Raw genomic sequence first — 17418 nt, 5'->3', positions numbered from 1 at the left:
GGAGGGGAAGGAGAAGAAGGGAAAAGAGGAAGAGAAGGAGCCAGCAATGGAGACTCAGAAGGCAATACCAATGAGGATTATTTATCCAAATCCTCCCTGTCTTTCAGGCCCAACACCAAGGCCACATCCTCAGGACCCTTTCTTGAAGACTTGAGCAAAAGTGCTCTCTCCCTTCTTTGAAGTCCTTTACACTTTATTACCTTCTTAGAGCGAGGGGAAAAACAGGGGTGAACAATTCCATTAGTATCCCATCAGTCTCTGAGCCAGATGTCTTTGCAGCAATTTGCATTCTGCTTTCACAATTTTTACTGCCTGTACCACCTACCATATTATTTACTTAATATATTTTCTTTAAATAGATATATTTTTTATTCTAAGCAACAATATCTATGAGCTCATGGGTTCAACATGCTACTTATATGTTCAATACACATTACAGTAAAAACATATCAACTATAATAAAAATGTTCAGTTGTGTCCCACCTACAATTATTTTACGTGCCAAAACTTGGAATTCATTCAACACTTTGGGAAACATAAAGTCCTAACATTAGGTCCATCATATGCCAACTGTTTCTATTTCCCCATATGACAAGTAGAGATAATGATAACTGCTTCACCTGTTTTTATCTCCCTCACTTCTCCTCTTTTCTCTTGTTCCTGCTCTCACTCTGGCTTTATGGTACTCTTCTGCCCTTTTTCTCTCTCCCCATCCTCCATCCTTCTCCTTCCTCTTCTTTATGTGTCTCTTTCTCTCTCTCTGTCTCTGACCATCTATTTTTATTTCTCTGTCTCTTTCTGGCCTTCCTCTTCCCTGCTCCATCAGGACCATCAACAATAAAGTCTACATTGCAGAAATCAAAGAAAAGCATCAGGCAAAGAAAATCTATGAGGAAGCCCATCAGCAGGGAAAGACAGCTGCTCATGTAGGCATCAGGTAAGGCTCCATCCGATCTGAAGCATGGCAAGTACATCTTAGCTGTATGATCCGGGGCTTACATGTGTTCTCTCTGGGTCTCAGTCTCTACTTTGGTAAAGTGGGGCCAATGATCTCTACTTCATGGGATTACAGGAAGATAGCGTGAGTTCATTTGGCCTGTAAAAGAGTAGGTGCTCAATAAATGGGAGTTTACTTCTCCATTTCCACTTTCCTCCTGCCAGCAGGATGTGGCTTGTTTAAGAATTGGCACCTTCCGGTAAGGTTGTGTTCAAGTGAGATTTTTCTAAAGCAAATCCTGTTTCCTAACTGAGTTCCATTCTGCTGGCAGAAATGTATTGTGTTCCTTCAATGTTTCCTCCCAACTTCCAAAAGAATTTCATCAAGCACGTAAATATTACGTTTGACCACTGCAAATTGACACAAGCTGAGCCTAAAGCATGGGAGAGGGGTGGTTGTGAGGGGCTGTGGGAAGGGGAAGAGGCATCCTGTGTTAATTGAAAACTCTTTTTGTAAAACAAATCATTAGTCCCTATTGTTCTATCCTAGATTCAGATTTTCACTTGCAGAGTTTCCTTATGATAGAATTCCTCTGATAGAATTTCTCAGGAAGAATATTGAGTAGGGTGAATGAAGGAAAGAGACAGATTAATGAGTGGATGACTAACTGTGGGCAAGAGACTTAGTAAAACTAGAAGCCTTGTCAGGTCTGCTGGGGCCGGGCGGGGATGGGCAGAACTAGGTCATCTAATAGCTCCCCTCCCCCTCGTGACATCCCATCCCCTTCCCACCCTCCTCCCTTTCATGCCCAGGGACCGGGAATCAGAAAAGTTCCGCATCTCCACCAGTCTGGCAGCAGGCACAGAGGTGACTTTTTCCCTGGCCTATGAGGAACTGCTGCAGCGGCACCAGGGCCAGTACCAGCTGGTGGTGAGCCTGAGGCCTGGCCAGTTGGTGACAAGGCTAAGTATAGAGGTCACAGTGTCAGAAAGAACGGGCATTGGCTATGTTCACGTACCACCTCTGAGGACCAGCCGCCTGCGCACCAAAACCCACACAAGTATGTGGGCAGAACTACGGGTCAGCCATGAGACTGGCCTTCCCTGAATGGGAACCTTCCCCTTCTCCCTGGGCTTCCTTCTAGTACCTCTTCCGCTCTGCGCTCACATTGAAAAAATGAGAAGAAAACATGTCAGGAGTTAAAGATTTGGGGGTTAAAAACTTGGCCTGATCCTTGCAAGCTATGTGAAACAGCAAGTCCAACCACTTCCCAGGGTTGTGATTTTCCTCGTGAAAAAAATAAAGATTAGGGGAGGGGTTGCTGGGTGGGCTCAATGAAATCATGTGTTAACAATGCTGAGGGTTGTGGAAGCCAAATCTTGCTTTGCTGTGGAATCACAGCAGAGAATGGAAGGGCAGTGGGCGGAGAGCATACACTGCAGGCTGACCTTGAGGATATGGTCTCAGGCGCTGTGAGCCAGAGATGTCCTGGCTGCCAGCCTTGCTGTAAGTTCATCTAGAGGTGTGTGAAGGCCAGACTGGCGACATCAGAACCCCCATGTTAGGGGTGCAGATTCCCGGACCCCACCCTCTGGAGTTCGATTCAGTAGGTTGGGAAGGGGCCCAAGAACCTGTTTCTGACCAGGTGGCAGGTGAACTTGGAGTCTGGCCAGGTCAGAGAACCACTGACCTGGCCCACCCACCTCCTCTGAGAGATGAGTGGACAGGCACAGAGGAATCACCATGGCCTGGGGCCACCCTCACCAAGCTCTTTAGCTTGGAGCTCCCGCCTGGTTTGACCCTGATAACCCAGAGTGACAGTGTGGTACACGAAGGAGAGACGGACACACAGACATGGGCTCCAATCCCAGCTTTGACCTTCCCCTAAGGTGGGGGCGCAGGCAAATCCCTCAAGTGCTCTGCTTCCCTTTTCCATCCGCACAATGAGGAGATGCCACCTGGGGCCCAGGCCCACAGAGAGAGTGTGATAAGACTCCTCCCTGCAAATCCCTGCTGCAGAGGAAGGTTTGAGGAAAACTGCAATCCTTAGAATGATTGAGCAATTACTAAGATGCAAGGATGGCTTCACGTGCTTTACCTAAAGTCTCTTTTAATCCCACAAACACTGTCTGTGAAATAGGAGCTACAATCCTGGGGAGACTGAGGCTGAGAGAGCGGGAAGGAGTTTCCAGGGCCCCACAGGCAGCCTCTGAGCCCTTGGAGCCTGCCCTCTTACACCCTAGGCTAAAAATGGCAGCTCCCTCCCCCTGCTCCTTAAAGGTTAAAACAGAGGGTAGAGCCAGTCCTGTGGGGATAAAAACAGAACAAAGACCTCTGAAAGGAAGGAAGCCAGGGGAATGTATGTAAGCGGGGGCCTCAGAGAGTATGGGGCCTCAGTTTGCCCCTAAACTTCCTGACAGCTGTAGCAGAAAGGGGGAGCGGGTGGCAGAATTCCCAAGTTGTCATTTTCTGGAAAAAAGAGGCACAGAGACATGTCTAAAAGGACATTTGTCTTGGACTAAAATTCCAGAGGAGCTGATCTTATGGCCAGCTCAGCAAACATCCGGGACCAGAAAGTCCTCTGTGTTTCCATGAGGCGCGAACGGCCTATTCACACACGTGATTCTGAGCGGCAGAAGGCAGAGGGGGGAGAAAACACATGCAATTCTATCCCAGAGGAGAACCCTGATGGACTGCAATTTCCCACAGCAGCAAGGGGCACAGGAGGAAACCCAGGCCCTGTCTGTACGTCTGTCTCTCTCCACAACACACAACACACGGCCTCTGGCGGGAGAGCCAGGCTGCTGGTCTACCTGGGGACGTGACACTAGGCCCCAGGATGGAGGGCAGAGGTGTGCATGAGGGTCAGCCTCCCAGAGCCTGGGAGCTGAGGGGAGGGCTGGGTCTGCCAGGCTGGGTAGGCTTGCTGGCAGAGGCAGAGCAGGCAGAGCTGGTTCTAGGATTTGCAGAGGAAGGAGTGTGGCATTTGGGCAGGTGGAATGGCATTGCAGGCAGGAGGAGCAGCAGGTGGCACAGGGCTTACTCTTCACCCTCCCCAGGTATTGTTCCTTTTGCTGTCCCCTTGCTTGGCTTCCTGCTGGTGAGCCTTCCATGCCATCCCAATGCACCCCTCCCCTCCCCACCCATACAGGTGAGGCTGGCCCGCCCCCATCCACAAGAATTGAGAAGGGAGAGACCTGTGTGCGAGTCACCTTCTGCCCAACACTGAAGGACCAGGCTGCCTTCTCCAGCTCAGGCATCATGGCCGACTTTGTGGTCCAGTATGATGTTGTCATGGAGGACATCATTGGCGACGTGCAGGTGAGGGGCCAGGGGCATGGAGCGAGCATGAGCTCTGGAGACACACAGGTCGGGGCAACAACCTGGCTCACTTCCTTTTCCCAGGGATCAGTGAGGACTAGCGACACAGAGCGAGAAGATGTGTGGTGACACGTGATGGCACAACTGGGGAGGCACATGTGCTCCCCAGAGCACTGGGGACCTGGAACTGTGCAAATTGAATCCAGCTCCAAATGCATCCTTTTCTGAAAGGATCAGGCCATAGCCCAGTCTTCACCCGTTTTTTGGAAAGTGAGCTATTGGCCAGGCATAAGTCTCTCACACTCAAGGGCTCTCACACGTTCTGCAGCTCTGCTGCTCCCATGTTCTCTTAGACTTTCTTGCTATGTCCAAGTTTTAAGAATCCCTCTTGCCTCATCAGAGCCATCTTCCTAAGCAGGGATCTCTTCAATCCTGAGCTCCCACAATCCTAAGAATAAGCAGAGGGCCCCTGCACTACTGGGCGGGTAGAGCATTGACCCAAGACCCTGGCTTTGTGAGAATGACGGCACAGCAGCCTCAGATGTCTGGTCCCCCTGCCTCTCCTGTCACACCGCTCACTGCCTCCAGTGCACACTGACCCTCCAGCTGCCTCCCCACCACACCACACACCTCTCTCCCCAAAGCACTGAACCCGCCTTTCACTGTGTGTGAGCATTTGCTCCTACTGTCTGCTGCCCTGGGCATATCTCCTCCCGCCTCTCCCCACTGGCCAGTGTCCTCCTTGTCCTTAAAGACCTCGCTGAAACACCACCTCCCTGATGAACACACCCCACTCACACTTCCTCTCTCTTCCTTGGGCTAATATAATCCATTGGTTACACCTCTCCTCATGCGCTCAGTTATTCATTAATTCCTAGGTGGGCACAACTCCACCAAGCAGAGCTACTCTAGCCCAGTGCTGTCCCCACTGCCTCTGAGAACTCAGAGACGCCTTTGACACAGAACCTACTCTCCCTCCAGAATGTCCTAGTCTTGAAGGGGACACATACATGGAGCCTTAACATTCATCACACGTCCTAGTGTGTATAAAGCTGGAATGGGTGATGTGCAGATGCCGTTGAGGAGGGTTTTAAGAAAGCCTTCCTAAAGGGGTTGGCCTTAAATTAGCATGGCAAAAACGAATAGAGTCCGCCTCCACCTGGGCAGGTAGGGTGATGGGAATTCCATGCAGAGACAGGAGAGACAGTGTGTGCAGGGGCACAGGGGTGTGGCACAGCCAGCCTGCTGTGTAGGGGGAATAACAGTCATTTGCCCTCTCAGAATGGGAGCTGAGGGTATCCTGCCAGTAGGTGGCAGCAGGGGCCGTGACCTGCTGTTCCATGGTGTGTGGGTAAAGGTATTTATCTGCTTCTTCATTCTATACCTTTTTCACCATTGCCTGGAGTAGAAATGCAGGTAGAATAGGTGGGATTGGCCATTCGATGAGATGACCCACACTCCCACCCACTGTGTATCCTGACTCCTGCATCCCCTCACCAAGAACCCTCAATTCACGTCCCTTTCCTACTCAAGTATGCCCAATTTCAAAGGCCAGCAACTCCCCCTTTAGTCATTCAGTCAGGACACCCTGGGAAGTTAATATGTGTCATGCCCACTGCTGGCTGATGTTGGAAACCTGAGGTGAATCACATACAGATCCTATTCACTGAAACAAAGAAGGGGGGCTGGAACTATCCATGGGTGCGTAGGGAACTTCAAGTGGGTTGGGGTTTCCGGAGCATAGATTTCAGGCACAAGAAATGGCACAAGGTGAGACCGAAGGTTCAAAGGCTTTCGGGGCAGGAAAGGAGCATGCCCTTTGTCTTGAGGTGATGAGGGAGCCAAGAGAGGGAATGACATTAGGAGGTTTTGGTTAGAAAGGCCAGATCAAGCAGGAGCTGCAAAGATATATGGTTGGAAGCGGCCACAATAGAAGCAGGGAAACATGACAGAAACACCTGAGCTTGGGCCGTGTGAGTTTGGGATGGAGAGGAGGCGGGGACCTGAGATGTCCAGCAGAAGAAACCAGGAGGAGCTTGTGGCTGGTTGCGTGCAGGAAGGAGGGGCACACAGGATTGAGGAGTGACCCTGGGGTCTGTATCTGGAGTGACCATGTGGATGACGGTGCCTTAAATGGCAAAGGTGCTCAGGGGTAGGATGGAGGCAGAAAGTGAATTTACTGTTTGTGCAGAATCCAGTGGAGGCATCTTCAGACATCGAAGGGAGCAGGTCCAAGAGTGAGTGGGTGTGCAGCTGTAGAGGGGGAAGAGTGGAAAACATTGGACTGGAGCAAGACACGTGAAGTCATCAGTGGAGCCTGGGCAGTCGAAACCGAGAGGGTAGCCAGATGACCCAGGGAGAATGTGCAGGCCCCAAGGCAGATCCAGGATGGCTGTTGCTAAGGCTGAGATTCCCATGCAAGGGGCTATTGATCTCAACCCTCCCGGTGTCCGGCCCCACCAGCTGCCAACAATCTGCTCAGAGCTGTAAATTCCCACCACTTCCCTCCATTGTGCTACACAAACATAATCATTTTCTGGCATGCCATGGTTCAAAAATATTGGGAAGCGCTGCTTAAGAGACAGGGGGGAGAAAAGACAGCCCAAGAAAGGGACTGAAGCACACCTACCAGAGATGGTGGGAAGATAAGGCGAGTTCACCATCTCAGATCCTAGGGTAAAAGGTGTTTGAATAAATCAGAGTAAATAATCCATTGTGAAACTCATCAGGGAGGTGCAGTTGGATGGACATTGAAATATACTCCCTGAGCTTGGGAACCAGCTGGTCATTGTTGCCTTTAGTGAGGAAAGGTCACTGTGTGGTGGAGGTGAGGCCCAGCCTGTGGTCGGTGGAGGAGTGAGATGGAGATGAGAAGACCCTTATGAGTGTCCATATCATTTCCATGGCATGCTACCGGGGGAGATGCTGGTTGGCAGTTGGGTGGGATTGGGATCAATGGGGTTTGTCTTAGTGGATGGAAAACACATAAAAATTTTTATTCTAAAGAAGACCTTGTAGGGTATGTGGGTTGAGTTGGAGTGCAGGGGCCTGACCGGTGGAGCAGGTGCTAGAGGCTGGGAGTCCATGGGGTCCAGGGTGGGACTCTTTTGTCTTTCAGTAGAGAGAAGGGGTGTATGGGGATGTGGAGCCTGAGCAAGGGGAGGATGGGCAGTCCAAGGGACATGGCCTGGCGTCCTGAACTTCCTTCATGAGGAAGGGAGGGAGACACGTCCGGAGAGTGGATGGCATGCCAGCTGAGGTGAGTGAGAGGTTGGTGACCTGCGTTGTGCCTCTGGCTTATAGGATGTGAGGTGTGGGGCCACCTGTGAGCCTGGGACCATGGAGGGATGGGTATTGATTTCTCCAGAAGCCCTGGCTTAGCCAGGTAGGGGAGGAACAGAGGAGGGCTGCGGGCCTCTGCTCTTGGCTTGGGCAATTGCGGGGGATGGACCCAGACCTCTGGGGACTGCTGTAGGTTGCGGGGAAAAGTGGACACAGAGCCTGCACGTGTACTTGGGAATGAACTCAAAGGCTGGGGTGGCGGGGAAGACCAAGATGTCCTCCCATGTCTTCTGAGATCCCCCGAGAGAAGAGGACATAGTGTCCCCAGCCCTGTGATCAGAGGGTGCCTGCATGGCAGTGAAGAGAAGTAGCAGTTTATCCCAGGGCACAGCCAGCTTCAGGCTGCTGGGCAGCTCAGACCCCCAGCAAGCCCATACTTCTCTAAGCTGAGCTGACACTGGTCAGGGGGCCCTCCCAGCTCCCCCCTCTCCTTCCCTCAGCTGTCCCAGCCCCCAGGCTCTGCACAGGGAGATTTGGAGTAGGGGGAGGGGGCGGCAGCCAATCACAGCCCCCACAGCCTCAGGCATCTGCACCTGGGCTAACCAATCCCCTCTGAACAAACAGCTCACTCAGCCTCTGCTCCCTCCTCCCCTCCCTGCTCTGCCCAGCAACAGCAGAAAGGAGGTTGAAGGAGGAGAGGGAGGCCCTGCATACTCCCAGCCCCTGGCAGCCATGGAGCTGGGCCCCAGGCTCACTCTATAGAGGGAGGTTAAAACAATAGTTACAGTTCCTGGAGCCCAGGCAAAATGTCCCTAGGGGCCCTCAAGACTGTGCAAGCCCAGCTCTCATGGACAGGAACTCACATTTTACAGAGATCCTGCTCCTTGGAGCCCTGGGCCCCCAGCCAGCCTCCACAGCTCTGGGGCAGGTCCTAGACTGACAGTCTGAACAGAAGAGACACGCTTCTGGTGGAGGAGAGGGACATGGAAGAAACAGGCACACATGCCTCTTTAAGTAGAAACAGTGATAAGGCCTAGGCAGGGAAGGGGCTGGTATGTAGGAGACTAAGAGGGGACCTGATTTAAACCAGCTTTCCCTGTTCTTGTGCTTTCATTCCTTTTGTCCAGGTTTATGATGGCTATTTTATTCACTACTTTGCCCCCAGAGGCCTTCCACCGGTTGAGAAAAATGTGGTGTTCGTTATTGATGTGAGCGGCTCCATGTTTGGTACCAAGATGAAGCAGGTAATAAGCAGCCTGGTGACCTCTCAGACCTCTTCTTGTTAAGTCTCAGCAAGCAGACAGAGCTGCAACACTGGGTCGCTGGGGCCAGAGACTCTATCATCCCATCACTCTTTGGTCTTACAGGCCTGGCCCCTTTAGGGTCCTGGTACCTTACATATCAGGAGCCCTGTAGACCTGGAGCCACAGAATATGAGGAACATTGAAACATTGGACTATGGGGCCTGAACCATGGAGACCCCGCACCACAAAACTCCTGGGCTTAGAAGGTCCCAGAATTGCAGAGTCTCTGAGCTAGAGCGCTCTGGTATCAAACACGTGAGTCAAAACATAAATAAAACCTTAGACATTTTAGACTCTGAACATTTCCAAGGCCACAGGCTTTTAAATTATTTTTACTTCAAAGCCAGAAAAATGCAGTGTGCTAGCATTGTAGTGCATAGAAACTATGGAGTCCTGTTCCATCTAGACTTAAATCTTGTATCCCTTCTCCCAAACACCCTTGAAACAGAGCTGTCAGCCAAAAAGATTTTGACTTTAGAGCCTGAATCCTTATTGTTCTGGGAGCAGTATTTGTAGCTATTGTACTCTAGGTGTCTAGAGTTATAAGGTTCAAGTGTTCCGGGACAGTATAGCCTTTATTCCTTGAAGTTCTGAACCACAGAGTCCATGGGACCTAAGGCTAACTGACTTTTGTTTTACCAAAGTGTAGCCAAACTTGGGGTAGGTAGATATTGAAAATTGTCTCCCTTTAGCGTTCGTTATAGAGGAAAGGATATAGCCAACTCCAAACCTTTCTAGCCTTCCTATTTCTCCTAAGCTGAGGAGAACTTGTGACGGTCATATACCAGGGGCACAGTTGCCCTAGAAGAGTGAGTCATAATGATAGAACTATGCAATGCTTCCCCTCTCCCAACACATTGCCACTATATCAACATGTCTTTTGTAGAGCAATAGGAGGTGTCAGCTGAAAGAACTGGAAGCCTATACACAATTTAGGAAAGGATCTCTAGGGATACACAAGACAAACAGAGGAGATAAAAACAAGGACCCTAAAAGAAATGTTAGCCTCTGACACCTGCAATTGCAGCAAGCCGCAAACACAATTTCACTTCTAGCCAGGTAAACAGAAAACCTGACATTAAAGTCCTATTTACCTCAGCACCTTTTACCTGATACACCATCTCTGGCTTTCAACAAAAATTTAGAAGACATGTTAATAGAAAATACACAGTCTGAAGAGATAAATCAACATCAGAACCAGACTGGTGTGTTGGAATGATCAGAGTGAGAATTTTAAATAACTAACCAATATGCTAAGGGCTCTAATGGAGAAAGTGGACAACATGCAAGGACAAATGGGCAATGTAAACAAATATAGATACCCTAAGAAAATTAAAAGAAAATGCTAGACATATAAAATACAGTAACAGGAATGAAGAATATCTTTGATGGGCTCATTAGGAGCTTGAACATGGAATTGATGAGCTTGAAGATATGTTACTAGGAACTTCCCAACCTGAAAAGCAAAGAATAAAATGAAAAAAACCTTACAGAATATCCAGCAACCGCATCCAATTACAAAAGTGTAACATATGTTGTAATGAGAATAACAGAAGGAGAAGAAAGAGAGACAGTAACAGAAGAAATAGTTGAAGGAATGAATAGATATAAATTTTCCAAAATAAATGCCAACCATCAAATCATAGGTCCAGGAAGGTCAAAGAACTCTAAACAGGAAATACCAAATAATCCACAGATAGGCACATCCTATTCAAACTTCAGAAAATCAAAGACAAAAAGAAAATCCTTTAAAAAGCTCATAGGAAATAACACTTTACTTATGGAGGAACAAGGATAAGAATTACATCAGATTTCTCTTGAGAAACCACGTAAGCAAAAAAAAAAGTGGATAAAATGTTTTAAAGTGTTAAAGGGGGGGGGGGGGGGGGGGGGGGAAACAACAACCCTAGCCTAGAATTCTGTGTACAGCATCATTGTCCATCCAAAGTGAAAGAAATACTTTATCAACCAGGCAAAAGTTGAGGGAACTATTGCTAGTAGACCTGCCTCAAACAGGTAAATTTTAAAGAAATTCTTCAGAGAGAAGGAAAATAGTATATCTCAGACACTTGGATCTACATTTAAAAAGGAAGAGTGTTAGAGAAGGAATAAATAAAGGTAACATAAAATATTTTATTTTTTAATTAATTTATCTAACAGAAAACAGGTTGTTCAAAATAATAATAGCAATAATGTATTCAGTGAATATAGCCTACTGATAAGTGAAATTAATGACAGCAGTGTTATAAGAGACAGGAGGGAATAACTGGGACTACTCTGTTACAAGGTACAGATGCTCCCCAACCCATGATGGGGTTATGTACCCAATAAACCCATCATAAGTTGAAAATATCATGTCAAAATGCATTTAATACAACTAACCTACCAAAAATCATAGCTTGCCTTAAATGTGCTCAAAGGCTTACATGAGCCTACAACTGGGCAATTATCTTGAGTTTCATCTCAAGAGTAATTGCCTTCCTCATCTTCTTCTCACCAGAAACAGATGACATAGACTGACCTTTTGTGACACGATGGGATGTGAAAGCACAACACACAATATCCAAAAAAATACTGTAGAGTGTCTGTTGCTTACCCTCATGATTGTGTTGCTGACTGGGAACTGTGGCTCACTGCCACTGTCCAGCATCATAAGGACCCACATGCCCTATTTACTGAACTTCCTATAGACTTGAACCTATTTACCCTGTTTACTGAGCCTCAGTGTCATCACCTGTAAAATGAGGATAATATTAGTATCTTCTTCATTGTGTTGCTGTGAGGATTAAATGAGCTGATGCACCTAAAGCATTTTTCACAGTTCCTTGAACATAGAAGTATCCTATAAATGGTACCTAATACTAGAACCCACATGCCCTATTTACTGAACCCCCTCTAGACTTCAGATCCAGTTAGAAACACAGTTCCCAGTTCCTATGGGCCTAGCCCTGTGCTAAGTAGTGTCATAAGAAGGGAGCCAGGAGGAAGAAGTATTCTAAGCCTTGTTCTCAGAGGGCTCAATATCTGGATGGAGAATGAAAATATTCCACATAAAACAGTCAGTAAACAGCCTGGGAAAAAGAATGTCTGGGTGTGAATGGCATGGGTCAGAATAAGCATCCAAAGAAGGGCTGCCCAGAGAAGGAGCAACTGAAGGAACAGTGAAAATATGAATAAGTAAAGGGGAAGTGGGAAGGTCTGCTGTCTAAAGGACACAACAAGTACAACAGTTGTGGAGACAAAATAGAATTTGGGTTATCTGGGGGCTGGTGAAAAGACCAGACTGGAAGAAACAGAGGGTGAAGTAGAAGAACAGATTAGATGAAACAGAACCAAGCATGCAAGGTCATTGAAAGACAGCTATAAAGACCTGGAATCACAAAGCTCTTAAAGTTTAGGGCCCTGGAATCATTGAATTCTGGGTCATGGGGTCCAGGATCCATAGAACACATGAATCCTAAGTCTCTGGAAGCATAGAGCTTGAACCTTCCAGACCACCACTGTCCAATAGAACCTTCTTGATGGTGGAATTATTTTAAAATTTTGAAGTTTCCAGTACAGTAACCACTGGCCACTTGAAATATGGCTACTGCAAGTGAAAAAAAGCTAACAATTATAAAATTTTTCTTTGGTTTTAACTAACTTACATTTACATTTTTAAAGATTCCACATGGCTAGAAGTTGCCATTGGTTAGTGTCGTTCTGGGCTTTGGGCCATAGAGCCTATAGAGCATTTTGACCTGAGAATCCTATACCCACAGGATGTTGGGATCAGAGAGTCCTGGATCTTAGTACCCTGTACACAAAGAGCCTTTCAAACTTGAGCAAGACCTCAAGTCTTGGTCCATCTCCTTCACTTTGTCCATATCCCACAGACTAAAAAGGCCATGAATGTGATTCTTGGTGACCTGCGGGCCAACGACTACTTCAACATCATCTCCTTTTCTGACACGGTTAGTGTCTGGAAAGCTGGAGGCTCCATCCAGGCCACCATCCAGAATGTACACAGTGCCAAGGACTACCTGGGCCACATGGAAGCTGATGGTTGTAAGTATTAGACCTACCCACCCAAATGGACAGGCTGTGGTGATGTGGGAAATTCTTAAAATGCTCCCTTCATTCCCCCATCCACCTCACCTCTCACAGTGCCCGGAATATCATGATTACATTTTACACAAATAAGTGCCTCTGGGTTTCTTTTCCTAGTGGAAATAGCACAGCTGATTCGCCATTTGTTTTAGGGCATATTCCCCCTTTGGATCTAAGTTTCCTGTTCTTTAAAGCTCATAGAAGAATTTGCTAAGACTTTTTTTTTAATCAATAATCTAGATATTTATTTCCAAGCCTTTGAGTAAGTTGCTGCCCTGATTCTGGCTTTTGATCAATTGTTTCTCAAACAATTACTGAAGTCTCCCCACCCACCATCGCTTCCTGTCAATTCGGCCCTTTCTTGCCCTGGAAGTGTGGGGTACTGTCCTTGAGGAGCTGCCAATCTGACTAGAGAATGAAACATTCCCTCCTAGAAACAGGCAAAGCACAGTCTGAGATAGGGAGTGAGAAAAGCCAAGGACATGCGGGCCCCACTGTCCGCTCTCAGGAAGCCTGTGCGGAGGTGGGGACTCGGGAAGGATAAACAGTAGAAAGAGTTTGAGCAAAGATCAGGTGATATGACTGGGAGATTGGTGAGGTGTCTAGTGTGTCTGCAATGGGGGTAGAAGTAACTAGAAAAGATGGTCTCACAGCCTGCTCCCCAATTAGGGACCGACATCAACACAGCTCTGCTGGCAGCTGCTTCGGTGCTGAACCATAGCAACCAGGAGCCTGGGAGGGGCTCCAGTGTGGGGAGGATCCCTCTCATCATCTTCCTGACAGACGGGGAGCCCACCGCTGGCGTGACGACTCCCAATGTGATCCTCTCCAATGTCCGTCAGGCACTGGACAACAGAGTGGCCCTTTTCAGCTTGGCCTTTGGGGATGATGCTGACTTCCCACTGCTACGTCGCCTGTCCCTGGAGAATCGAGGAGCAGCCCGGCGCATATACGAAGACACCGATGCAGCCCTACAGCTGCAGGGCCTCTATGAGGAGATCTCCATGCCTCTACTGGCAGATGTGCGTCTGGACTACCTGGGCGGCTTGGTTGGGGCCTCCCCTTGGGCTCTTTTCCCCAACTACTTTGGTGGCTCAGAGCTGGTGGTGGCAGGCCTGGTGCAGCCAGGTGAGCAGGAACTGGGCATCCACCTGGCAGCCCGTGGCCCCAAAGGTCAGCTTCTCGTGGCCCGCCACAGTGAGGTGGCCACCAACAGCAGCCAGAAGGCCTTTGGTTGCCCAGGTGAACCAGCCGCCAATGTAGCCCACTTCATCCGCCGCCTCTGGGCCTATGTCACCATTGGAGAACTGCTGGAGGCACGCTTCCGAGCCCGTGACACCACCACTCGCCACTTGTTGGCTGCCAAAGTCCTCAACCTGTCCCTTGAATACAACTTTGTCACACCTCTGACTTCATTGGTCATGGTGCAGCCCAAGGAGGCCAGTGAGAAGGCCAGAAGACAGACTTCCACCACAACTGGGCCAGGAACCATCATGCCCTCTTCCACCAGCAGGCATGGCCTAGGGGCAGGCACAGCCCGGCCAACCTTGGTGCCCAAGATCTCTCCCAAATCAAGGCTTGTGAACTCAAAGTTTTACTTATCCTCAACTACTGCCTCTACAAAGAAGATGGGCAGTTCCAGGGATTTGGAGCCCCTGGGTCAGAGCCTTAGTTCGGTATCCACCCCAGCACATCCAAGGCCCAAAATTCCAGCACAACACAATTCTGGCACCTTGGCTCAGCCAACTCTCAGGACAAAACCTGCTGCCCTTGTGCCCTCAAATTCTGGTGCCTTTGTGCTTATGAAGCCCAGCATTCCACCTCACCAGAATCCTGGGACCCTATTACCCATAATTTCTGAGACACAAGTTCCACCTATGAATCCTGGAACCCCATTCCAGTCCAAAGTTGGCACTATGAAACATGTCACTTCATTGCATTCCAAACCTGGTGCTCCATCACAACCTAAACTGGATGCCACCTCCCACCCCCAGCCTAAGGTACTCACATCACAGTCACCCAAAAATCTGCCACGGCCCAGGCCTGGTGTCTCCACACTTCAGATCCCCAAATACCCACCACACACCAGACCAAAGGTTCCTGTTCCCAAGACCCTAAGCAACCTGTCATACCCTAGACCTGGGATCCTCTTACCCAAGACACCTAAAGTCCCATCACCTCTTAAACCTAGTGTCCCACCTCATCAAACTTCCCCAAGCTTATTGCTTTCTAAACCTAGGACACCAATCCCCAATAAACCCAAAACCCCATTACCCTCCAGACCTGTCAGACCCAGGCCCCCACCTCCTCGGAGCCTAAGCACAGTCCCAAGTACAATCTCAAATCCCACAAGCCCCAGCAGTAACACAACAACCCCTGTCCTTGGAGAACCCATCCCTACTCCCTTTCACCCCACACTGCCCTCTCTGCTGCCCCCTGAAAGGCTCTTGCATCAGCATGACCTGCTGTCAGGGCTCCAAAACACAGGGGAGATTCTGGGACCATCTGTGTCAGGAGTACCAACAATGGGTCTACCCAACAGCTCCAAGCCTATGCCAGAAGGCAGCCCCCCAAACCTGCCAGTCTTGCTGCCTTCTAGCACCCTCCCTGAGGCAGTCAGCCTGCTCATTCTCCCTGAGGAACTGGAGCTACTGTCTGAGTCAATGGTGGAGTCCAAGTTTGTGGAGTCCTTGAACCCACCGGCTTTCTATACCTTCCTCACTCCTGACGAAAATGGTGAGTGTCATGGGCAAGAGGGAAAGTCATGAGAAGGAGGTCTGAATGGAGAGCACCAGGAATTAGGAGTGTGCAAGACTTGTGCAGATTCCAGTGATAGTACAGCTGCTTGCTTATTTTGAAACTTTGAACCAGCTACTTAGCTTCTCTGGGCCTCAGCACATAAGCACAGAATGAGGCCCTAGGAGAGAAGGGATGTTAAAACTGAGAAGGCTAAACAGAAACAAGCTGGGGCTTTGACATTTGCTTTGTTGGAAAAAACAACTGCTCATGCTTTCCAAGTAGGGGAGGGTGTGGGGTTATAAATGGGAGCATCACTGGGCGAGGAAGGTCTGATTAGTTCTCTTGTGTTGTGTGAACAGCACTGTTTAATGAAAGGGGTATAAAAATTAGGGAAGATGATGACAATTATCTTTAAATTTCCCCCAAACTGTGAAATAATAACACTTAACATTTTGAGCTCTTTCTAGGTGCAGCTACTGCTCTACTTTAGTCCCTCATTTAATCCTCACAATAAATTCTTTTTTTAATATATTTTATTGAATTTTTACAGAGAGGAAGGGAGAGGGATAGAGAGTTAGAAACATCGATGAGAGAGAAACATCAATCAGCTGCCTCCTGCACACCTCCCACTGGGGATGTGCCCACAACCAATGTACATGCCCTTGACGGGAATCGAACCTGGGACCCTTGAGTCCGCAGGCCGATGCTCTATCCACTGAGCCAAACCAGTCAGGGCGAATAATACAATAAATTCTTAGTGTCTGCATTTTACACCTGTGGAAACTGAAGCACAGAGAGGTGAAGCAACTTGCTCCATGTCACACTGATAGGAAGAGATTTGAATTTACATAATCTGGTCCCAGACTGAATGTGCTTCACCACTCCACTATTCTGCTTTCCTGAGAGGAGTGACATTTCCTGGGTGACCTTATAGGGTAGGATTAGAATCACTTGGGGGTGGCAGTAAGTCACAGGGACACAAATTTGGGCATGACATCTTTGACATGCTCCTCTCCCTCACCACCACCCCCTCCCAACATCTCATCCATGTTCAGTTACTGACAATGTTACCTCTAATATATTTGCCAATGCACCCTCTTTTCACTACCCCAACTATCACTACTGTAGGACAGAATACCATTGTGTCTCACCTAGACAACTGTTCCAGCCTCCTTACTGGCCTCCCTGCTCTCTTTAGAGAAACCCTTAGCCATTCTCCCACAGCAGCCAAACAGATCTTTTAACACATACATTACTTCATTTCCCTTCCCTATTTAACCCCTTAAGATTGTCCCTTCACACCTAGAATGAAGCCCAAAGTCCTATTTATGGCCTTCATGACCTTCTCTCTACCCCATACCTCTCTGACCTCACCTTCTCCCACTCACTCTCTGAACTCTAGCCCCACTGACCTCCTCTCTGGTCCTCCAATGGCCCCTGCTCCCACTTGCACCTCCACTCAGGGACCTCTTTCAAGCTGTTCCCTCTACTTGGTAATCTCTCTGACCTGTCTTGCCCTGTCCCCTTCCTACCACCCTCATCTTTTCTGTTGCTACTCACACTCCAGCTCATGACTTTGATCTCAACTCAAATGTCCTTTCCACCCATCCCACCACCCCAGACTATGGCAAGTATCTGTTAACTCCCCCAATCACTCTATTATTTGTTATAGTATACTAGAGGCCCGGTGCACAAAAATTTGTGCACTCGGGGGGGGGGGGGCCCCCCCCCCCGCCCGGGCCCCCC

At 48.7% G+C, this 17418-nt stretch overlaps 1 protein-coding gene across 1 annotated transcript in view; it reads left to right on the top strand.

Moving 5' to 3' along the window:
- The window catches only part of ITIH6 (inter-alpha-trypsin inhibitor heavy chain family, member 6), a 29218-nt gene that overhangs the window by 5391 nt on the left and 6409 nt on the right, over window positions 1–17418 (top strand). Inside the window, exons 3-8 of the mRNA XM_005860890.1 lie at window positions 827–937; window positions 1750–1997; window positions 4089–4258; window positions 8668–8784; window positions 12720–12891; window positions 13603–15669. Coding sequence (XP_005860952.1) covers window positions 827–937; window positions 1750–1997; window positions 4089–4258; window positions 8668–8784; window positions 12720–12891; window positions 13603–15669 — 2885 coding nt within the window. The remainder of the gene's footprint in view (window positions 1–826; window positions 938–1749; window positions 1998–4088; window positions 4259–8667; window positions 8785–12719; window positions 12892–13602; window positions 15670–17418) is intronic.

Source organism: Myotis brandtii, unplaced genomic scaffold, assembly GCF_000412655.1.
Source record: "Myotis brandtii unplaced genomic scaffold, ASM41265v1 scaffold1424, whole genome shotgun sequence".
Taxonomy (NCBI): Eukaryota; Metazoa; Chordata; class Mammalia; order Chiroptera; family Vespertilionidae; genus Myotis; species Myotis brandtii.
Note: the sequence above shows the minus strand (reverse complement) of the source record. Positions and strands in the feature narration are given on the sequence as shown.